The sequence below is a fragment of the Athene noctua genome, chromosome 2 (genome assembly GCF_965140245.1).
Source record: "Athene noctua chromosome 2, bAthNoc1.hap1.1, whole genome shotgun sequence".
NCBI lineage: Eukaryota > Metazoa > Chordata > Aves > Strigiformes > Strigidae > Athene > Athene noctua.
Window position 1 is genome coordinate 142,195,977 of NC_134038.1, and position 24,544 is coordinate 142,220,520.

At 43.1% G+C, this 24,544-nt stretch overlaps 1 protein-coding gene across 2 annotated transcripts in view; it reads left to right on the forward strand.

Annotated features, from left to right (window-relative positions):
* The first annotated feature begins 18,813 nt into the window (after positions 1-18,813).
* PLCL2 (phospholipase C like 2) overlaps positions 18,814-24,544 on the forward strand; it is a 111,782-nt gene continuing 106,051 nt past the window's right edge. The window contains exons 1-2 of one of the 2 annotated variants that reach the window (XM_074900499.1): positions 18,814-18,926; positions 20,126-20,670. In XM_074900499.1, the coding sequence (XP_074756600.1) occupies positions 20,350-20,670 (321 nt within the window). In that variant the 5' untranslated portion in view covers positions 18,814-18,926; positions 20,126-20,349. Of the gene's footprint in view, positions 18,927-19,178; positions 19,368-20,125; positions 20,671-24,544 lie in introns of those variants that run through there. The other variant, XM_074900498.1, reaches the window with a different exon arrangement.

Consider the following 24,544-nt stretch of genomic DNA (forward strand, 5'->3'; position numbering starts at 1 on the left):
CTTCAATTGGAAATAAGCCTTCCCTTGAACGTTGGTGCTACCCCCAAGCCTGGATTCTTTGTCTGCTCTGCTGTTCCACTTTCTCTGCTTCTTGTCCTGCCACAAAAAGGCCAGCATTTGTGACATTTAGGGAAACACAGCTCTTATATAGAGTATATTGCTCCATTCCTTTGCCTCCTTTCCTGCTCCTCACTAGTGTGGCAGTGCATGGTGCCAGGCTCCCTAACCAATGTAAGACATAGAATAATCTAGCCTAAACCTCCCCCTGCAGCTGCAGGGAATGGAAGCATCTCCTGAGTCAGCAGGGTTGACCTTGTTGTCCCTAGGGTGGTCTGGCTGTGGCTGGGATGGCCTTATCATTGCCATGCCTGAAATGCACAGCCAGAGCTCCAGAAGTGCTCTGAGATCCTGGGAGTGTGCTCATCCTGAGCATGGAGGTTGTGAGAGGGTGGCAGGGGCCTGCTTTTTCCTAAAAAACCTAAAAATGGCATGGGGGGGGAAGGGAGGAAGAACACACTACAAAAAGAGGTGGGTTTTTTTTTCCTCTCCCAGCATCTCATAATTTTCTTTCTCTCAGTGCAGTGCTCTGCAGCCCTCCTGCTGCTGCAGCCTTCATGAGACCTCTCTCTGTCTCCCTGCTGTTTGCCCCCAGGGCTGTGGCTTCTCTGCTCAGCACCAGCAGCCCACTGCTGGGAAGAAGCCTTTGGGGAAGGCAGGGAGGCCCCCAGGGTGTCTGCTGGTAGCGATCATCCCCGCAGGCTCTGCCAGCCTCCAGCTGGCAGCTGTGTTCTCCCAGAAGCGTTCCATGAAGCCACCAAAATACAGATGCTGCACAGCCGTTGGGCAGGAAAATTCCCACAGGAGTCGACTGTGCTGTTGCTCTTTTGCCCAGCTAGGCAGGCCTGCCCAGTATGTCTAAATTAGTTCCTTTTGGGATCTTTGCATTTTCCCCAATATAGTAGAAATCTAGATTATCACAGAATCACAGAATTGTTTAGGCTGGAAAAGACCTTTAAGATCATCAAGTCTAACCGTTCCCTGTCAAGTCAACCACTAAACTATGTCCCTCAGTGCCACATCTGCGTGGCTTTTAAATACCTCCAGGGATGGTGACTCAACCAGGTGAAGATTTTTCCCAATAAAATAATGAAATTTTTCCCAATATCCAGTATAAACTTCCCCTGGTGCAATTTGAGGCCAGTTCCTCTTGTCCTATCACTTGTTACCTGGGAGAAGAGACCAACACTCACATCCCTACAACCTCCTTGCAGGTAGCTGTAGAGGACAATGAGGTCTCACCTCAGCCTCTTTTTCTCCAGGCTAAACAAGCCCAGTTCCCTCAGCTGCTCCTCATAGGACATGTGCTCCAGACCCTTCACCAGCTTCATTGCTCTTCTTTGGACGTGCTCAAGTAATTCAATATCCTTTTTGTAGTGAGGGGCCCAAAACGGAACATGGGTGTTCAAGCTGCAGCCTCACCAGTGCTGAGTGCAGGGGGACAATCTCTTCCCTAGTCCTGATGGCCACACTATTATAACGAGTAGCTGAAAAATGCCAACCTATTGGTGTGACTGCAGTGCTCAAACCAACTTCTCTATTAGTCCTCTAAGAAAAGACATTAATCTACAAGAAAAGCTCTCTTAAAAATGTTTTAAAGCTTTCCCTGTGCCTCAGCCTCTGGGAAAACACCCTGTTTTTCCTTCTCCCTGGTGTTCACAGTCTATGGGCAGGAATGAACTGTACCTAAAGTTTCCTCCCTGAACCTGAAAAAGGAGTAGACAACCTTTGCAAAGGAGCAGAGATAGACAGTGGACAAGATGGGATGATGAAGCTAATAGTTATATTACAGGCTACAGGCACTAAAGCTGGGGGAGACCAGTATGAACTGCAGAAGGACTGGTATGTATGGTTGGAGCTATCACTGTAAGAGACAGTTTGAGTCCAAGATAAAGTGTGTCAGTGTGAATTGTGAGGCACTGTAATTAATGTCAGGCTGAAAGGGCCAGAATGATTTATGGGACTTAGAAGATACAGGGTTGAGAAGTGTACAATAAATTAATGTTGAGATGGTAGGCATGCCGGAACCTCTGACTGAGGATAAGGGATCCAGTTTTAGCCATTTGGAATTTAGGGAAAAAAACGTGTCTTTTGTGTGACCAAACAGAAGTCTGTGCAAGTATATGTAATTTATGTGAGTTATAGCATATTTGTCATTGTTGCAAAATGTTGCCTGTTTTGAAATGCTAATGGCATCTTGCATCACTGGGCCAAATTCTGCTTCAGTTACTGATAAATTCACCAGTACTGCTCAGATGAGAGTAAAATGTAAGCAACTGACTTTTAAATTTTTGGAGTCATGTTGCATAGCAGTCATTGACAGCATGTTAAAAACATCTACACTGCAGTTATTAAATCAGTGTTTTCTCTAAGCTACAGAAAACTTGTGAAAAATCCTAATGTCTGACTCTGAAATCACTTACACCCATTTCACACTGATGTAGAACTAAAGATGCCCGTAAAGTTACTGCAGAATTACATTAAGAACTATTCTTTATAGAACAGTATTGCGCAAAATCAAATGCAACTGAAATTTAGACTCTATTTAATAACGTGAGGGAAATCAGAAGGATACTTGAATCCCTACTAAATGAGTATAAATGGAAAGAGGAACTGTTTACAGTTGAAAAGAGATGCATCCATACTTGCCCATGTCAAAACTAGCGCTGCCCACTATCTCTAGGACCTGGTGGGGCAGCATATCTAGCGAAGCCTATTGCAGAAACAGGAAGCGCAGTGGTGCTGGATGGGGCAATGGCAGCAGCACCCCAAGGCCTGCTTGCTGCTGCTCTCAAACCTGTCAGGGAGGATCTGGCTAGGACCTGTCTTCTAGGGCAGCATATGGTTTGCTAAACGTTCTTGCACTGTAGGATGGCACACATCCAGGCGACTTTCATTCCCCGCCAGAATTTTAAAGAAATGTTAACAATGTTTACACTTTTCAGTTTTGACAGTCTCTAAAAATTACCTATTTAAACCTTCTCTCCCTCTCTGACAACACAAGATCCAGCTCCTCCTTCAGATGCAAAGCGCTACAGCACTTACTCAGTTCTCACTGCAAGACTCGGAGAAGACAAATCCTGTTCTTGTTACTGCCGCTGTCCCTCTGCCACCGTGGTGGAGCCTTGGTCAGTGCTACAGCTCCCTGGCTCCGGGTGTGCAAGTGCCTATGCCTGTGTCACCTACAACTGAGAAATGGGGACTTTCCCACAATGAAAAAATTCAGCACCTCAAATCTGAGGGAGTAGCAGTGGGATTTTTTACAGCTGAGGAGCTTTTGTATTATTCAGCCTTTTGTTTTTTAAAAAGAGGTGATTCTTTTCAGGAGATCCATTAATAAGGAAGGTGTGCAAGAGAAGCATGCTTGCTTGACCAGGGCATGAGTCTTGATAGTTGACTATCTTCTAAGATATGGAACTGCCCCTCATGACTAGATCAGACGCTCTTCTCTCAATCCCCTTTTTGTCTGAATAAGCACATCTCTACCATCGGAATGATGAAGTCTGTTTCTTACAGTGTGGAGCAGGCTAATGAAAGCCATGGAAAGTACCTCCCTCACTATGTTTAGAAAAGAAAGTAACAAGGCTTCTGGGAGATGCTGTTAGTGGAATACTATAGCACACCAGGGAATGTTTAAATGAAATGTAAAGACCAATATTTTTTGCAAGGTTAAGGACAGAGACCACAGCCAGAATGTTTTGTTTCCAAATGGACATCTGGCAAATATTGATCTACAAGCGTATTTAGTATGGAATGGAAAGTACAGGTTGTGACACAAGCAGTCAATAGTTTTTTAGACTATTGATCCTTACAGTGGCTATTGATTGTTTTTTAGGAGATAGCACAATCTATTTTTTCATCTAGCTTAGCTTAAAATAATTGTATTGCAAGTTGTGTGCCTGTATATGTGGAACAGGACTCAATATGCAAATATTGTTTTAATCATTGGCAATGTAAAAAAAATTAATACTAATAGTGGTTTTTTGCTCCCCTATTATTTAGCAGGACCACTCAAATATTATAACTCTGATAAGGTAAAAAGTGAAGTTTGCTTCAGGGGAGTCCAGATGCCACCATCTCCCCTCTGCTGCCTGAAATTTCTTTTTTCTCAAAAAAATTCTAATTCTGTGAATAAAGTCAACTGTTAGAATGAACACATACGGGATCTAGCTGGTTTCTGTACACACATTGTCTTTTCACTCACTCTCATCCAATCTGATTTAATTGTTTGCTTTCTTCTGCAGAGAAAATATGGTGTTGCCTACCGCTTGGGGATTTTATATAAGGTTCAGTAAGCACTCTTGAGTGTACTGGATTTTATGAATTGCAAAATAAGCTGATATTTTTTGTTCAGTTAAAAGAAGCTGTACATGGGGAAGGACTGGCATACAAGAAATGGCAGTAAACTGCAAGCCAGGTCATGCCTTGAGGTGTTAGTTCTTGTGATTGCTATTTATATTTCAGTGCAGACTGGCGTCTTTCTTTTGACCAAGGCGTAATATTCCCACTACAGGCAATAGCCAGCTAACGTTACAGCCATTCTGTGAATAAGGTGTTTGCGTTTGGTCCTTCCTGTGAGAGCTAGAAACAGAACTGAGGTGTTTATTGTACTGACTCAATGCTCATCTATGCTGACTTTTGGAGTAAATAAAGTGTCAAATGTATGCATTGAGCAATGCTATTTATGTTATCTAGACAAGCTGAGAATGCATCATTATGCTGTACTGCGCTTTCCCAGATCCAAGAAAGCAAACCACAAATCTTTCTGCTGTTATCTAGCAAGTAGTTGTATACTGCTTTTACATCAACAGCAGTAGGGAATGGAACTATATTTTCAGGTGTCGTATATATACTGATGCACTGTCTGTCCTGAAGGTCATGATTCAAATAATTTTGGGAACAGATTTTTATCTAGTCTGACAACATTAATCACTTACAGTTTTACATCCAAAGTAAAGCAAACCAAAAAGAAGTGTAACAAAAATGAAATCTACCCTTCTAAGTTTAAATAAAAAATGTCTTATAAAATGATGCAATTTGACAACTGCAGAATCAAAAGCAGGCTGTTGAGTATTCTGAGATTTCACTCTTGACATTGTTTTAAGATAAATTTGTGTAACACACCTGTGAGGGCTGCATACCTTTTTAGTATTTAACAGTTTGGGATTAAGAATTCAGTACATTGCATATTTTGGTGGGATTACATGGGATATTTGTTTATAATTAAAGATCTCTCCTTTGTTTGGGGAGTGAAAAAACTGCAAAAGCCTTCAATTTCTTATCTTAGTGTTACATAAAGGAAAATTTGACCTACAATGTGAAATCTGAAACTGAATCACAACTACATAAAAGGACTAGAGTTACTTTGGTCAAGATCTAGAATCAGACCTTTCTTGAATGCAATTTGATTCCAGATGCAGGGCTGCAAACCATCCCTCCTTCTCAGGGATGGTTTGGATTAAGAGAAAGTGTGTGGTTAGATTGGATCTGGGCCCATCAAAGCCCATCAAAGATTTTTGGGCAAACTGCTGAACTTTCACGACTTTTACTGACATCAAACCAGCAAACAAAACAGAAAGAAAAAGAGCTTTGTCATACAGACAGCATTTTAGTCTTTAGGACACTAAAAAGTACTTTAACTTGATGTCTGTAGCTGCTTCATTAGTTTTGCCTTGATTGTAAGAAAAGGGTTTATGTAAGTGCCTGTAGAACCTAGAAGGCTGTTAATTGTCTGAAATAACAACTGAAGCAGCTTTCTTCTGCAGTGTGGTCTATTTTAGCGTTATAAATTCACTTTGGATGGGAGTTTCTCGATTAGAGAAGGTTGTGGGTTTTTTTGGTTGGTTGTTGGTGTTGGTTTTTTATTTTTTTCCAATCTCTACATTTCTATGAAGAAAGAAATCAGCATTTTAAGCATTTAAATGTCTTCTGGGCAGTAACTATTTATCACACAAGACAGTATTCCAGGACATCTTTATTTTCTTTGAGAAACTCTGCAAAATACAGTATAATGTCAGTTATTGCTGGATGTGCATGCAGAGCAATATTGTTCTGTTGCCTGGTAACCAGTGAGAGGGAGGCACTTTGGAAACGCTGATAGAGAAAGAGAAAGCTTAACTGCACACACTTGAGCAGAAGACTTATAAAACTGGTGTTTGTTCCAGGTAGGTTTGAAGAGGAGTTTGGGTCAAGGTTCTCATAGGGTTTTGTGAGGGTTTTTTTCCCATTAAAAAACCCAGCAGGTTATTTTCTTGTGTTAGAATTTAATGACTAGGCTTATTTTTTCAAGCCATGTTTAAAATTTGCATGCTTTGGAAAAAAAGGATTATTCCCTTTTCTTACTATACATTCTTGAATACTTTTGGAAGGTGTGTTCTCCTTAGAATAGTGCATTGATAATGTTGTAACAAAACAAATACGCAGAAGTGTTTTGAACCGATATTCTTAACCGCTCTGGATGATCACAAACGTATTTTCAAAGCCAAAATGCTCTGACAGTTCCTGGATTACCGAAGTGTTAGGTATTGTAGTAAAACAACTAACAAACCATAGATTTGCTGAGTCAAACAAACACAAAAGAAAAACAGAAAATATTTTAGCTGGAATTGATTCTGGCCATAGCTTCCTGTTGCACATGCAACAGAAAGTCAGCACAAAATTAAGGCACAAGAGATTAGTTAGGAACCAGTTTAACCTTTGGCCAAGTCAGACAAAGTGCTCGTGAGGATTTTAACAGGCTGGGTTAACGTGTTGTTCTCTGACACCTCCCCGACTTCCTGGTTCTGACCAGTGTCAGAGGCAGACGGTCTTTTTTTGCGTGGTCATTCTTACTGTAGAGCGAGCAGGAAGTGCTGATCGCCTGTGAGGCAGTTTATTGCTGCAAGATTTACAACACTGTTTTGAGAAGTTAAAAGGGTTGTGTAGCCCAAGTGTGATTTGCGATAGTCTTTGAACTACAACATGTTAATTTGAATGGAACTGAATGCAACTTTTCTTTTTTCTGGCAGCTAGTTAAACTCAGAAGCTTTGTAAACCTTGTTGGTTTTACATGTGGAGTAATGTTTTACTTCAGGCCAAACATCGGTATACAATGAAGGAATGACGCATCTTCAGATGTTGATCACTGATTATTGCATACTGGAAAAACTAAGGTCAGAGATCAACTCCTCTGTAATAACCTTCTGTGACATTCAGCTGATGGCACAGAGTTCATGTGCAGGATGAAGAATGCACGAAGATGATATCCTTCAAAGCAGTGTGTTAGCTTTTCACTTTTCTTCTTCCAGAACAACTTGAGTATCATAAAAAATATAAGTACACAAACACTGGAAAATTCTTAGTTATGATCTCATGGATGGCTATTTCCTGTTTACTTATATAGGTAATGTATACATAACAGGACCAAGAAGGACTTTTGCTCTAATAGAAAGCCTTGGAATTTTTGCTAAAATCATTAATCTAAGTTATTTTATGAAAGTCTGAAGGAAGCTGAAAGACAAGCACTGCTGTTCTGACTCCATGATTGTGTCACTTGTTAACAAATAAATTTCTCCTAGTAGAGTGGTTTGCTAAGCTCTTAAAGTCTTGCACCCCATGTGTCCCAGCAGAAAGAAGCAGTATCGGAAAGGTCTGTAAGGGCCAGACAGGGCTGGACTTTCCTATCAGGCCTCATAAAAGTTGTATTCTCTTTCCCTTCTGTGCTTGGTACCTCAGAGAAAGAACTGGTAAGTGACCACAAAACCTCATTCTTTGTGAATTTCTGTTAATTATGCTACACAGGAAAAATATATCAGTAGTGAGGGCAGACAGCCATTCAGTTATTGTAGAGGAAGTCTGAGCTATGTCTCACACTGAATAATCAACTTGCTGGATTATAGGGCAAAGAACCAACATTCAGCTACCACGCTGCATGATTAGACAGGCAACATAATGCTGAGGTATCCTGATGTTCTTTTTCCATCAAAAATGCTAGCAAGTTTGGGACCTGGTCATTTGCCGTGTTTTAAAAAAAGCTCCCTCACAAAGATGCAGGAACTATCATCGCTGTAAATGTTTGCCAGAGAGCAAACTAGGGGTGACAGAGACTTAGTCATGCTCCATGGGGCAGGTTTGAGGTCACACTCAGACCCTAGTACATCCTATCCTTTCAATCTCAACGCCCCACAACACTACAGAAATTAGAAATACCTTATACTTACTGGAAGTAATCACGTACCTTTTCCATGGGGCTAGATTGAAATTTGATACAGTAATTGTTCACTGAATATAAATATGCATATTTTAAATAATTTGGAAGGCAATTATTCTTGCATAAAGCATTTGTGCAATGATAATAATTGTGTATGATCTGAGGAAAGGTTCGATCATACAAAGTGCTGAATAGTCTGTGTCCATTGAACAAAATATTTAAGGGCAGGTTTAGCTTTACACAAGTAAGTAGTCCAATTGACCTCACTAAGGCCACTCATCTACTTAAATGTCAACATGTATCTAAGTGCTTTCCTGGATTATGGCCAGAACATTTTGTCTTTTGTAAGACAAGGCCCTAAGAAGACCTGTTGCAAATGGCTGTAGTCTGCAGAGTCCTGGAAAGATGAAGCAAAATAAAAAAGGAGAGTATCACATTATAACATAGTTGTTCATTTATTTAAGGAATGTAGTTTATCATTAATGATTGGCAGGGAAGACTATTACTATATAAAGACGGCAATACTAGGGAATGGAAGGGAAACAACATTAGGTTTTCAGAACATGGAATAGCCCTGGAAAGCAGAGGGACTTTGACTGAGATCATGATTATTTTGTTAGTGACTCAGAGTTACAGGGTTCTTTGGCACTTGTTTTGCAGTGTGGGACTATTCTGTGCACTATTACTTCTGGAGTCCCAGCGATGGAGTGGGCTCATATAAAAATGAATATAGCTTCAAAATTGGCTTGCCTGAAGGATGGAGTACAGTCCTTCCCTCCTGATCCTTAGCTCTCTAAAGGGTCCAAACTATATGAACTTCAGTTCACAAAGATTCAGTGTAGCTGATTGCTCTTGGCCCCATTAAAAAAGTGGAAAAATGTAAATACAAGTGATCGTGTCTCTATCTTGATCAAAGTGAACATAATGTGAGCCCAAGAATGTCACCCTTCAGGGTAGCTAATGTAGCTGTGGTCTGGCAGGTCATACTCTTGGTTGGTGTAGCCAACATCATTTCATGCTCATGTATCTAGATAGACAGTCTTTAATTTATGTGCTGAATTTCTCAACTACTGTCTTTTTACAAGAAAAAAAAATCCTGTATATAATTCTTTTTACTTGAAAGCATGATAATATCCTGAGAGCCTTAGGCTACAGAACAAAATATGGATATTCAGATAATTTCTGTAAGTTTTAATTAAGTCATAGCTCACAAGATGTAAAATATGTAATATCAAGCTGCTGCCAAGCACTTTTTGCTTCTCTGGCAATAACTGTCCTCCTGTTTGTATTACACTGACTTTTTGCCAGTCTGACAACCAGGGAATCCATATCAACTTAGCTAGCACTACTCTTTTAGGCCAAGGTAGAGCAGAAGGGAGGCTATAGCTATAGTCTGCATTGAAAGAAAAGCAGCTCTGTATGTAGCATAGTATGTTGTAATACTTGGTGGATTTGTGATGTTCAAACTGTTGTATTAAAGTGTACAACCAAGATGGAAGCTTTGCTTTGCCTGCAGGTATTTCAGAGAAAATTGTGATAGTGAACTGAAAGGTCAGTCTTTAACTACAAGGAAAAGGAAGAATTACTATGCAGTTTGTATATCTTACATTACTCCCATTAAAATTTAAAAATATACTAGACAATTTCAGAAAAACTAGTTCACATATAATGAAACAATCTTAATGCCCTAGAGTAAAGATTTTTTTTCCCTGAATTTATTTTGGATTCCCACTGGATTTCTAAGTCATTCATATATTAAAATCTAGTGATTCTAAACCCCAGCAATTCAAATAAGGTACCCATTTATGGAACCTGCTGTTTTTCCAGCCAATTTTTCTCTTTTCCTTGGGCAACTCATGTTTACATTTACAACCAGTATTTGTGAGGTGTTTCCCATGCTTGGTTCTGGAGAACAGTGCTGTATATTTAGCTTTATTTGGTCCCTTCACATAGTTTGTCTTGCTGGAAACATCTATTTCATTTGCTTCATGTAACTTCATCTATTTTTCCCAGAGCACAGCTTTGTATTTTTTTGGGAAAAACAAAGGATAGTCACCACAGAATGTGGAAACAAAGAAAATAGTCATGAACATGTGTGTGTGCGTGCATACTCATCATCCAGAAACCATGCTGATAAACAAAGCATTATTAATAATTCAACAAGCTAGATGAGAGCCAAAAAAAAAAAAAAAAGGCCAAAGAAACTGTTTTTTTCCAACTGAACAATATTTTAATGTTTTAAGTGGTACCTCCTCAGTCAGAAATAATGACTGAAATCAGCAGAATAGAAAGTTCTGAGATAATTGGTCAGAAAAAGAGCTGAACTTAGTTCTGAGAAGTTGGGATAAACACACCTGCATTTCTAAATGCCCAGGGAGCCTTTGTAGGGCTTTAAAAGATATGAAGTTAAGTAAATCAGTCCCTGAATTTCATTGCCTATCTTATGTTAAAATGCTGCACTTAATGAAGAATAATTAAGATAATTTTCCTTTCATTGACACCATCACCCTTTGCACCTGTACAGAATCATTTATGTAAAATGGCTGGTATTATTATAGTGCCTCTTACTTAAGACTTCAAATAAGATTAAATTGTATGAGGTGCCTTAAAATGAAAACAAATTAAAATGTAAAGATGCAGACTGGCAGAAATCAGTGAAGCCCACTGATGGACACTGACGGATCCTTTGGGCACACACAGTGCTTCAGTTCTTCACTGCTCTTTGTCCTAAATTCCTTCTAGCTACACACATGCGCACCAGAAGATGTTTTTCCAGAGAAGAAAGATGATCAAGTACTTAGAAAGGGGTTCAGGACTTCTGGAGGTCCTGGATCCTTTTTCAACTGTTAGACATTTCCTAAATTACCCAGAGAATGTCTATGTGGTCTTCTGTGAGCAGATGCCAGATCACACTGTTTACGTTACAAGCGTGAGGGCTAGGTGCCAGCTCTGAACTGGATGATGCCATATATTTATACAGTGCCATCAGCAGTCAGCCTTGATCTTGACTGGGGCCTTTAGTCTTCTCTGTAATGCAGATAAAAATATCATTAGTTTAAAAAAGATTAAAATCAGTAATCTGATCTTATTCCTCACAGATATGCAAATTCATGTTTTGTTTCTTGCTTAGGAAGAACTTGGGAACTTCAAGGAAAAAGAAAGGAATTCTAAATGGAGCAAAACCCGAACATCCTCTTGCCCCAGATAGTGACTTTATTAAGTACTGAAATGACTCATACCAAATAATCAAGGGGCATGCATTTAGGCCTCAGTTGCTTCTGCTGGACAAAATGTATATGGAACATAACAATGCTAGCAATGTAGTCTGAAAGAGAAAATCCCTTCTTCAGTCTGTGTTTGTTACTTCCTCATTGTATCTGAACGTAAGGAGCTCTTGCATTCATAACCATCTCATGAGATCCATCTAGTTTTCTTCTTCCCAGGTACAGTCATAACCCTGGACAGCTAAGTAAGTTCTTTGTGTTCTATTGTAATATTTTATCTCAAGACATTCTTTGCAATAATACATTTTTCTTCTATCTGATCAACTTTTTTTTACTTCCTTCTGTCCTCTTCTGTCTTCAACTCTGTTTTCCAGTTCTAGTGCTAACAGTTCTTATTTCCTTTCTCCTATCATAGCTTTCCATTTACCAATTCCTTGGTTTTATCTCCCTCCCCAATTTTGACTCACCCTTTACCTCACAGTTTATTCTTCTCTTTTTCCCTGGCGCTATATTAGTGCTATGGAATATAATGACAGTAATCTGTAAACCTGTTTTGAATAAATGTTAATAGTTTTTACCATTATGTCCTTTTGTCCTTCTCTGCAGTGCCTTTTCATTTTCTTCATTCATCCTTTTCCCCTATATAGTATTTTCCTAGTTTTTCTGGGGTTCCTTCTGTCCTTGGGCAGGGACTTAGAAATGCTCAGAGGATTGAACTTGGTTGTAGGTTCTTATCTTAGATGGAGGAGGAGGAAGCAATTTGTACAGTGAGTTCAAGAAAAGTGAAACATATAGATTCCTAGCAGAAAGGAGGGGAGAATAAAGGATGGAAGGATTTTTTCTGTACAGAAAGGAGTTAGAGGAGTGCCAGCTGGAACAGCTTTGTTTCCCCAGGCTCCTGATACATTCAGGCAAAAAGGTGAGAGAACTGGAAATTCTTCAAGTACTGCTTAGTCTTACCATTGTCCCACCAGAGATTTCCTCTCCTGGTGACTCTTCTTCCACGAGTACGTTGCCATAGGCAAAGAACAGAAGTGGGGAATTTCCCTTCTGTTTTTTTGACAGAATAAAAGTGGTGCTTTCCCCTTACTTCAGCTGCTGCTTACTCAGAAAATGAAGTTGACATGTATTAACAGTGAGATCTGTGTATATACATTTATCTGAAAATCCAGGGAATATAGGATAAGTTACATTAACAGTCAGGACCCTGATTTTCATGGATGGTTTATACAAAATCTAAATGTTTCAGAGAAATTAAGAAGAGGATTTTCTGCCTGCTGCACTTCTATCAGTTTCTGGTAATGATACAATAGATGCTTAGTTAAGGTCTTCTGACCAGATGTTTCAACCATAAAGCTATTTCCAGTAAAGAAGTTTTGAATATGCATGTGAAAGGCTCTATAAATACTGTAACTTATTAGCATTTTTAGAGCTAAAAATAAAGAAAAGAAATATGACTGTTGACTTACGCTTCGGAAGTTGAAAGATTGGTTAACAAATTAAATGGTAGAATTTACTTCTATTAAGACCTGTGCTAGTTAGTGCAACATACCCAAGACTACCACCCCTATGGGACAAAAGCTGATGTTAATTTTACATATGTGAGTAATACGAAAGAAATTAATGGGATTAAGGAACTGTATTACAAGCTTTAATACACGATACAATCTCACTGGCTGTTGTGATGCAGTCTACCACTCTCCACGTCAAACAGCATGAAAAACTGTGTTCCACCATGTATTAGTAACCTTTTAAAAAACTGTTTCAAATAATTTGTGCTGTGTGATCCTTCTCAAATGACTAAAAGGAAATGCATTTGTGTCTTGGGGTATGACAAGTTTAATCAACTCCTGTTCTCCCTCCATCTCTTTTGTGGGCATATACTAAGAATACTACATGCTTTCTTGTAATTCAGAAGAAGTTACTAGGCAAAAGTGAATAATGTGGATTTTACTGCCATTCATTAAAAAAACTTAATTCCTCTTTTATATATATCTTTTCATCTTTCTGTGGTACTGTGTGTTGTAAACTTTCTAACAAAAGAAACTGACACCAGCATATAGTTAACTGGTTATCAGCAGAAGTGTGTATGTGTTAACTTTCCTATTATGTCTTCAAAGTGAAGATGTAACACGCTGCAATTCCTACTAAGCATGTGTAGACCCAGTGTTTACCCTCATGAACATGATAATATGAAGACAATTTTAGAAGGAACTCGTCTGACAGAAATCAACCTATTTTATTTACTTACTCTCCTATAACAGCAGAGATGCAATTTTCCTCAAAGCAGTGAAAGTGTTTAATATTCTGCTATGAAGAGAATTCACAAAGCATATCACCCTGAAATTACAAACTAAAAACGTTAAGCTTTTTTCTACGTGAGAATTTAACGAAAGATTTTGATCAGTATTAACTAACTTCAGTTAGTTTGCAAAAGAAAAGTTTAGGCTTGAAGAAGTTATAAAAGCTCATTGTGGGCTATTTTATTTGCATGCTCCTGTAATAATAGAGTCAGATGCCTCAAATTACAAAAATAGATGACTTATGAAATGCCTTATGTTCCAGAAGTCAAATGCCTCTGTATATATCCAACAGTGACTAACAAATATAAGGAGGGACAAAATGAAATCCAATCCTTTGCAGAATTCTGGCTCTCAGCCCATTTTGTAACCCTGTAGCTTTTCCTTAGAGGGCAGAGCACAGCGCTAGGAGATGGCAAACACTGTTTGTATGCTCTTTTTAATGATGCATCAGAAACACTTCAAGAACAGGTTTGTTGTTGCAGTCTTTCTGGTAAAACATATGTGCCTCAGCTGAAATGTGCATGATGCAAGTCTTATCCACTGTGTCTGTCTTTCCTAGTAGAAGAAAACACAAATTTTGCTCCATAGAAACCTTACCCAATATAACCTCAAATATTATTGTTACAAAATAAGTTTTTCCAAATGGTGATACTAAAATCAAACAAAAAAGTTGTGATTTTCAGCCTTTTTGAGAGTGGCAAACAAACAACATGCTATTAGAATACAATAAACTCTCATTTCCAGTTAAGAGAACTTCAGGATCCCCAACAGAATTACTCAAAATTAGTGCCTAGGTCAAGACTTTCAAAAGGGACTTAATTTCTAGTTTGCAAACTAAGGCCTTAAGGGAGCCTGATTTCCAGACAGTCCTTCATGTCTGCTCTTTAGCTTTCCTTTAAAGTGTCTAGTTCACTATTCTAAAAAGCAGGGAATACTGTTGTTTGGTTTTGAAATATCTTGACCTTTTAAAAAACATATAAATAAAGAGACTCATTTTTCAAAGCAGTGTGATTTAAAGCTACAATGCAATCAACTAACCCCACAGCAAGACAGTCTCAGTAACAGACAGTTTAGAGAAGAACTTTTGAATGATCTTGATTTGGAAAAACACTCCTTCTGGATTCAATAGTCTGGAGGGGAAGGGTTGATTTACTGTTAAGCTCTTGTTAATGCTCAACCATCAAATTTAGTAGGCTGGTAGCCAAACTAATTGGCATGATAGGTAGGATAGGGAATAAACATTCCTTAGGCTGCAATTAATAGGCTGAAATGGTTGGTCTACTTGATAAAAAAAAAAATCCTCATACTTACTGCTAGTACAAAGAACTTTCCAAAATTATAAACAATTAATTTAACATACACAGTACACAATGTTAACAAATGCTTTCCAGTAAACAAATCTGCCAATTTAGCCTATATTTGCCTACCTATGTTTTTGTTGTCTTTAGTGCACATCCGTTCATATTCCCCCACTTGTACTGTCTGCTCTTGTTATGTGCATATGACACACCTGCACTTTACAGATGTTGTATACAATAATGCATTATTTATAGCTAAACTTTCCTTTGGATTAATTATGAATTAGATTCTGACTGTAATGGGACTGCTTAAACATGTATATTTAATTATAAACAAGTATAATAAACAAGTATGTGCAAGACTGTGACCCGAACAATCAAGTCAGGCAATTAAAAAAAGTTATCAGTGGAATTATAGAGATACTTATAATAATGAAAAAACATATTCCGAGCAGAGATGTCAGAAAAACAACATTTAAGTAAGATAATTGCTAATTAAAGTTTTTCATGTTTGGAATAAAAATATTTAGTATATTAGTAATAATCTTGTATTTGGCTTATTTAAATAATGGTCATTTTGTCACTGGTTAGGGGTTTAAACATAGCCTCTTTCTTGGCAGGTTTCTACTGCCACACTGTTTGAGTTAGAAAAGTTCAATGGGTAATATTAGCTTAGTTGTGGAACTCTTGATATTTAATAGGATTTTATGAAAATAGCTAATATGTGCACAAGACAGCAAGTTCTCACAGTTAAATATTATCACAGAGGTGTCTTTTGATTCCATTATTATCCTTATTTCATTTAACAATTAAACAAGTAGAGCCTGCTGAGGTCACTACTGAGTAATGATGATGAGAAAGTTTCTTCACCCCATGCTCTTCAAAAAGTTGTGGCAAAGAAAGTATATGGTTTATGTTAGTATAACATGAACTACTTCAGAAACCTGAGCTCACTGGGGTTAAGAAAGTCTCTATAGGCCAGTCTTGGTGGCCATTACTGGGACTTTGGTTTAGCAGAAATGCTTCATTTTGTATATGGAAATATTTTTCAACTTAATGCATTCAAAGTGCATCTGAAGAAATGCTTTGCTAATACGAGGAAATTCTGTAAAACAGAATGGGGCAATAATAAAAATCAGTGAATGGTCATCAGAAAAAATCTCAGATTCAGAGAAATAATTATTTGCTCCCTCCATCTTTCTAGCAAAACCTTTCTAGCTTAGTGTCTGGTGCCATGTTTTTATCAGTAATTAAATTTCAGTATTTAGAAGAAGCGTAATGCTGATACTGTTACACTGATTTGCGGGCATGTGTCCTTAAGATGAGGTTCAGAAGTTTTACTGGTTCCTTCGTATTAAATCATCACTTTTACAGCCAAAAGTCTGGCAATGTCTGCAGGTCTTGATATCATTCATTACAGAACTGCCAAGGCTAAAGTTAAATGATTTTTCAGTGGTGTTATCTTGTTTCTATACAGGTTGGACAGATATGCAGTGTTGAAAAGGGAGGGGTTTTTTCTTATTTTTTCACCGAGACAGGACTGATCGAATTTTGCTAAAGGCCTTAAAACTGGTGTTTTAGTATGTGCATCTTAAGTAGTAAAATGACAGAAAACACACATCTTGCTCACCAGTTTACTGGCAACACTCTGTGACAAATGATTCTAATAACATTTTGTACCTGTTGCGTGTAAATCTCATCCTCCAGAAGAAACAGGGATGATCCTAACAACAGAGTGTCTCCTGTAGGTATGGTTTGTGATGTGCACACCTGCAGATACAATACTGAATGTTCCTTTAATATCCAAGGCTGCCTTTTCCTACTTGAATGGCAAGGTAAGATGTTCAGGCAAGAGACGTTCAGGTAAGGTCAACTGGTAAAATCACTGTATCTCCAGATAATGAAAACCACAAAGTTTGTCTATTTCAAATCTTAAGTTTAATATTAGTGTCTCTCAGTGTTTACAGCCTAAATATTGCAAAGGGCTAGGTTTTCGTTTAAACTTAAGCCCTGTTAATAGTTTGATTAAAATCGGGAGCATTTGTATGAGTTGATGTAGCAGTGTCAGGTTCTGAACTTCCTTGACCTACTAGAAATGATACTAAGTAATATCCTCCAAATAGGTTCATACTTTCCTCCAAGCTGGATCATACTGCGTGGTCCCTTTTTCCTACAGCGACGAACACCATTGTCATGGACCAGAGCTGAATGATTTACTACATGTAGTTTTATCGTGCACCTGAAGCAGGTTTATTCTGTGGGAGTGAGGTGGCACTTCCATGACACAAGAACAATGGTTTCCTGTAGACCTCTCACCTCAAAGGTGAGTTGTTTGGTCCTGTCTTTGCTACCCAGACAATTATTTAATAACCCCCACGAGCACATTTCTGTGAACTGCAGTCACGGTCCCACTTGTGCTCCATCTTCTTTCTGGCTCAGTGTCTCTTGGTTTCCTTTCTATAGTGTGGCACAGCTTCCCGAGGAGAATGCTCTCACCAGGACCAGTCTGTAAGTTGGTAGCTGTCTAACAGCAGTGGGAACACGGATGTGAACCCCTTTAGGAAGAGAGGGGATTGAAATAAGGGCTCTCACACTCCAATAGATCTAATCACTAAACACAGACTGAAAAAGGCATCACCCCTGCGGCTCTTAGCGTTTCAGAGGTGTGAGCTGCCCCTTGGTGTTCCGGAGGAGATGGAGGTGCCTTCCTTTTGGAGACCGCTCAAGGCAGTGGGCCACCAACGGGTAGAGGCACTGCTCTGCAGCCCATGGTAGCGCCCTGGAGCCAAGGGACAGGACTGAAAAGGCCCTTTTCACTCCAGTGTTTCCACTGTGTGACTCCTCACCAGCACGCCGAAGGGGGGTATTTATGCTGCCTTATTCTAGGTATCCACAATAGATGTCTGATCTCTGGTGCCAAGGCTCCGGACACAGTCAGCAATCTCCAGAGAGCAACTGAGGGAAGCTAAATTAAAAGCGCAGTGCTTTCTTTCGACTATAATCCAAGCCTAGCTCCTGCCATAAGCACTTCAGCCAAATGCCGAAGGTCAGATGGCGTGGGCCGTTTTAGGTGTCTCTTGGCTCAGCGTGACTCTTTGCACTCCTATTTCTGCGATTCCTAATTTTGCCCGTGCTCGCTATGTAGCACCTCCCTGCCTGACTCAACTTCTGAATTTCAAGCAGAGGGCCAAGCGCCTCGGCTGCGGCGTTCCATTTCCCTTTATTCAACTTGATCGTGAAATATCAAGCTCTCGCAATACGCAGCCGCATCAAGAGGCAAAAATAAACGTGCGGCTCTGTGGGTTGTACCTCATACACAAAGTCACTCGTGTTTGTCTCGTGGCAAACGTACACAAGCACGGACGGGGTAGGTAAGGGCATGCTCGGGTCGCCCACAGCTGCTTCGGGTAACGGTGGAGTTGCGGTTTTGACGAAGCTGTTCATATTCCAGCACTCCGTCACGTTCTCTCCTCGGCCGCACGGGCCGGGGCCCGCTGTGGGCTCCGGGCGCGGCCCCGCGGCAGGGCGAGGCCACCGGCCCAACGGCGCGCGGGTCCCCTCACGGCGCGCGGGAGCGACCGTTGGGCCGCCGCCCGCCCTTCCTGCGCGCCCTGGCGGCCGCCGGCCCCGGCGCGGGCGCGGAAGGGCCCCGACGGGAGGGGCGGGAAGGGCGCGGGGCGCGCCGGGGGCCGCCGGCCGGTGCGGGCAGCGCCGCGCCGCGCCGCCTCCCGCGGCGGAGAGGAGCGGAGGATGCGTCCGGGCGCGGAGGATGCGGCGGGGCGCGGAGGAGCGGCGGCTCTTTTGTGTCAGCCAGGGGCGCCCGCCCGGGGCGGGGAGCGTGCGGAGGAATCTGCCGGTAAGCCCGGGGCGAGGGAAGGGGCCGGCCGCCGGCGGCGGCGGCGGGGCGGGCGCGGGTCCTGCCCTCCGGCGGAGCCCCCCCGCCCCGAGCTGCCGGAGGGGGGTGCTGGCGGCGGGGCCGCCCAATCCGCGCGGGGCCGGCCCCTGTGATTGGCAGCGGCGGGCGGGGGGGGCCGAGCCCGGCTCCGCTCCCTCTGCCTTCCCCGGAGAGTTTCCCAGCGGGGGCGGCCGGGGCTGCCTCCCCCTCGGGCTGGTGCCGAGCGGTGAGCCGGGGGAGGCGGCGGCAGAGAGCGGCGAGGGGAGCGACCACATGAATCGGTTTCTCTCTGTATCCGGCTCCGGGCAGAGGCGGCGACCATAGCGGGGAGGAGGGGAGCGGGGGGAAAAGCGGCTACTGCAGCGGCGGCGGCGGGGCTCCCCGTGCCACCTGGCCGCCGAGGTGGGTAGCGGGGGCGCAGCGTGCGGGAGGGGGCCGGCTGCGGGGCGCGGGCAGCGGCTGGGGAGGGCGGGGGGTGCGGAGGTGCCGCTGCCCGGGCCGCGGCTGTAGCCGCTGCGAGGCGGCTGGATGTCGGCGGGCAGCGGGGAGAGGAGAAAAGTTGCCGATGGCGCCCGGGGGGGTGCCCCGTGGGGCGGCGGCGGCCGCCGCGCTCGTGTTCCGCCGCTTCTCGCCGTCGCGCGTGGCCGGCGAAGGGCTGCGGCGGGTGGTCCCCGCTGTGCGTGGGACGGGCTTTCCCCCGCGGCTGGGGCCGGGGGGTTCGGGCTGGGTTGTTGTTCAAGTTCTCTTTTCGCTCCCGCGTCGCTGCTCCGCGGTCGTGGGTCTCGCTGTACGGCTGGAAATACCGCCATCGGCGTCTCTCTCGTGTTCCTGGCTGAGCAGCCCGCGCAGCGCGGTTCCTCCGGCCCCCTCACGCCGCGCCCCCCGTCCCCGGTAGCGGGCAGCGGGTCGGGGCGGGCCGGCCACGCTTCCTCCGCGGCGCGGCCGCGGTTCCCGCCGCGCCCCGGGGCTGCACCAGACCCGCCGCGTCGCGCGTGTGCCTTGCGTGGCGCCTCGCGGGGACCTCGCGCAGCCCCTCCCTCCCCACGCGTGTGTGTGTGTGTGCGCGCAGGGGAGCGCGCCGCGGTGTAAGGCTCCCCCGCCCGCCGCCGCCGCCCCGGCTGAGGGCAGGCTGTCACGTTTCGCTTCTTTTCCTTGCCCAGGTGCTGAAGGACGGGGGCTCGCCGAGACGCGGCGGAGGCGCCTGCCCCCCTTCCCCTCCTGGAGCTACGCGGCCTCAGCTACCAAATGCGCGGAGGGGAGAGACTTTTGCTCAAAATCCCCCGCCCGTAAATACACAGAAAGCGGAAGAAGAGCCACCGCCGGGTAGCTGCGGGAGGAGGGGAGGGGGACAGCGGTCTTGTTTCTGTTGTAGTCGGGGAGGCTGATGGCGGAGTTTGGTAGCGGTGGCGGCACCGGCGGCGGGGGGCTCCCTGCCTCCCCGGGGCCGGTCCAAGGGAAGGTGGCCTTCAAGGCAGGAGATGGGGAAGGAGGAGGCGGAGGTGGCGGCGGCGGCGGCGGGAGATCCCGCTTTGACAGTGCAGGCGGCCGGGTTTCCAACGGGGACTGTGCCCTGGCGGGAGCCGGCGAGGAGCTGGGATCAGCTCCTCCTGCAAGCCCAGAGAGCAGCAGCAAAGAGAAAGGATTTTCCACCAGCCAGCAACGAGAAGGCAAACCCGGCATCCCCCGGAGGAGCAGCATAATTAAGGTAAGAGCACTTGCTCCTCCCCATCGGGGTCTTGGCTCTTTCTCTGTGACAGGCATGGAGATGCAGGCGATAGATTTGGCTCAGCTCACAGAGCCTTGGCTCTAGATCAAAGGATAGGCGGCTTTTTTCTTTTTTTTCCTTTTTTTTTTTTTTTTTTTTTTTTTTCCTGCGGTGAGGGGACTTCATTTTTCTTTTGTCAGAAGTGGACAGCAGTGAGAGAATGGCTTTATACACATCCACGCTTGGAGATGTGTCATCTTTTGAGGTTTATTAAAACAGAAGGCTCCAACTCCTGTTGGAGAAGGTGAGAGAAACTAGCTGGCTTGTGAAAGACAACATGGGCACCAGCCTGGCACGGAGAGACACGGATTACATGGTATCCTTGTTATTTGGGATGCACCTGTGCAGAGCAATTTTGTGGCACCATTGGCTTGTGTGTGTGACAGGCACACAGCAGGTGATGAGAGATGGGGCTGGGAGAAGGTAGAATAGAGAGCATTCTTCTTGAAAGTGACAGCTTGTTTAACAGTAAACTGTGTTGTACTTCACCTATAGAAACATCTTTATTTATACTTAGCTCTGCATGTTCTGAGTGTTTCAGCTTGAAAAGTAGGGGGAGCATCAGTGGTAGAATGTAGATCAGGGAAAATGCAATGGGAGTGGTTTTTTTCATACAATTATTTATACAAATACAGTTGCTCTCTTTTCTTAAAGTCATGGTTCCTGGGAGGTGATACTTTGTCTTGGGTTAGCTTTCCCAACTGCAGGGAAAAGGTTGAGAGAACATAGAGAAATTACTCCATTGGTATAATGGCTGCAAATGAAGCACAAGTTCAGGTACTTCAGAACTGAGTTCAATCAAGATCAGCTAGATTTGTCATCATCTTAGATATTTATATGCCTCCAAAATCAGCTGTGGTGGCGTGACCTTGGCTGGATGCCAGGTGCTCACCAACAGCTGCTCTATCACGCCCTCTCCTCAGCTGGAGAGAAAATATATCAAAAGGCTCGTGTGTCCAGATAAGAACAGGGAGACATCATTCACCAATTACTGTCATGGGCAAAACAGACTCGACTTTGGGAAATTAGTTTAATTTATTAACATTCAAATCAGAGTAGTAAAATCAGAAGTAAAATAAAAACTTAAAATCACATTCTCCCCCACCCCTCCCTTCTTCCCAGGCTCAACTTCATTCCTGATTTTCTGTACCTCCTCCCCCTGTGGCACAGGGGGATGGGGAATGGGAGTTTGGTCAGTTCATCGCATACTGTCTCTGCAGCTCCTTCCTCCTCAGGGGGAGGACTCCTCACGCTGTCCTCTGCTCCAGTGTGGGGTCCCTCCCACAGGAGACGGTCCTCCACAAACTTCTCCAGGGTGTGTCCTTCCCACAGGCTGCAGTTCTTCACAAACTGCTCCAGCGTGAGTCTCTCCCATGGGGTGCAGTCCTTCAGGAACAGACTGCTCCAGTGTGGGTCCCCCACGGGGTCACAAGTCCTGCCAGCAAACCTGCTCCGGCGTGGGCTCCTGCCTCCATGGGGCCACAGGTCCTGCCAGGAGCCTGCTCCAGCGTGGGCTTTCCAGGGGTCACAGCCTCCTTTGGGGCTGCTCCAGCGTGGCGTCCTCCCCGGGGTGCAGGTGGAGATCTGCTCCACCGTTACCCTCCCTGGGTGCAGGGCACAGCTGCCTCACCAGGGGCTGCACCACGGGCTGCAGGGGAACCTCTGCTCTGGTGCCTGGAGCAGCTCCTCCACATCCTCTTCACTGACCCTGGTGTCTGCAGGGCTGTTTCTCTCACATATTCTCACTCCTCTCTCTGACTGCTGTTTTTGCAGCAGGTTTTTCCATTTCTTGAATATGTTATCCCAGAGGTGCTACTCACATCACTGACGTGCTCAACCTTGGCCAGCGGTGGGTCTGTCTTGGAGCTGGCTGGCACTGGTTCTGCCAGGCACAGGGGAAGCTTCTAGCAGCTTCTCACAGAAGCCACCTCTGTAGTCCCCCTGCTACCGAAACCTTGCCACACAAACCCAAGACATTCCACTCCTTGCCTCTGTGAATAACATACTTAAGAATTATCATTAAAATCCACATTCATCACATGGTCTTCACAAACTTCAGTCACATTGACAAAGAATTCCCCACATCAAAATAACATCATCACAGCACTGAACTAAAGTGGGCAATTTACACACAAAGTCCACCCCTCGTCCCTTCACCACAATTAGAACAGAAATTCCTCACAATCATTCTGCTCCCTAACATTGTTCAGTCCATGTTTTGCCTATTACCTCTGTTGTTCTGTTGGCGAGATGATAGAAAAACACATGTGGAAATTCAAAACTAGTAGTGTATCTCAAGTTGTGTTACTGTCTTCTGGACCTTGCTATAAAAATCAAGGGGAGAACAAGGGCAGTCAGCAGTGGAACGCATTTGACAGCCTGCACCCACCCTTCCTGTTCGAGCAGTGATGCTGGGCGTGTGCGTTTGTGTGTGTGTTAAAGAAATAACAATAGACAAGGGGCAGCTGAGCTTGGTGTTGGAATAACTTAATTATTACTTGATTTGCCAGTGATTTTTTTTACAGGTCTGGTGTTTTTTAACACTTCTGTTTCTTCTGTGGTAGCCCAAGAAAGATACTATTGTTGTTTTCAGTGTGTATTGTGCCATCATACTACTTTGTAGTGTATGATTTGGTTATACAGCAACCTTCTGCCTCTCTGGGGATCAAAGGAGGATACAATACCTAGGGATTCGTCATATATTAAGATCAAGAAGCGTGAGATAAGGAAATATGTTTTGGATTACATTTCATGAATATTTAAGTCAAGGTTCTTAGTTTCTACAGAAATGAGAGCACTTTGGAATATAAAATTACTCAACTTTCTGGTATTATTACTGATTAATACCATTTTGCAGATGTGAACAGTAATCCATTTAGCTGCCAAGAATTGATTACTACAACTTCATGTTATCGTTTGAATAATTATGACATGAGTGGAAAAATCTGACAACACTACATTTAAAGTTATGTGGTCCGTATTTATTTTAGATATGACTGTTTTAATACTTCAAGGAAAAATCACTTGTCTTCATATATATGGAGTATTCTTCAGCCTGCTTAGTTCAGCAGTTCACAGGTAGTTTGGATCTGATTGTGTAGGTGCATAGTTTTCAGTATGAAACCTTTTGGAAAATCTGGCATGAGTAGTAAACTTTAAAATACTTCTTGTTCTCTGCTCTTGCAGTACAAAAATCAGTAAAACAGAGTGGAAAAAAGTAAAATGTAATCTATTTTTGGAAGATGTTCCTGGAGGTTTAGTAACAATCAATGATGTAAAACAGCTCTTAAAAGAATATATGGAGTAACTTCAGGAAAAAGGTTTGTCCCATGCAGATTTCATACCGTCATGCAAAACACGACATAGTTAATGGTAAAATCCATGTTTATGGAACATCTAATGCTTTAAATGTTTTGCCTGCTGACTGCCGTGTAGGCTTTTGAGTCACAGACAGAAAATTGACGTTTGAATAACAGGACCAGTTGAGATTAAATTCTTTAGAACCGTATGTTTGTATGAAAGTCAGGGCGACAGAAATGTCTTTTATTTTGTTTTTAGTCTGTGTTTCCATTGGTTGTTGATTTTCATAACTCTTCTCAGAGCAGTTGCTGCCTTTTCTCCCTTTCCTTTCTTACTTGCAGTCTCTGTTCTATTTTTTCACTAGTTCCACATTTTTTTCTTTCTATTTCTATTTATTTTGTTCACCTGCGTAATTTTGGCTTTTTCTTTCTTGTTCGGTACAAAAGGAAATATATACTCTTCGATGTTGAGGTGTCATCTAGGGTGATGACAGGTGGTAGGGCCACTATTACTG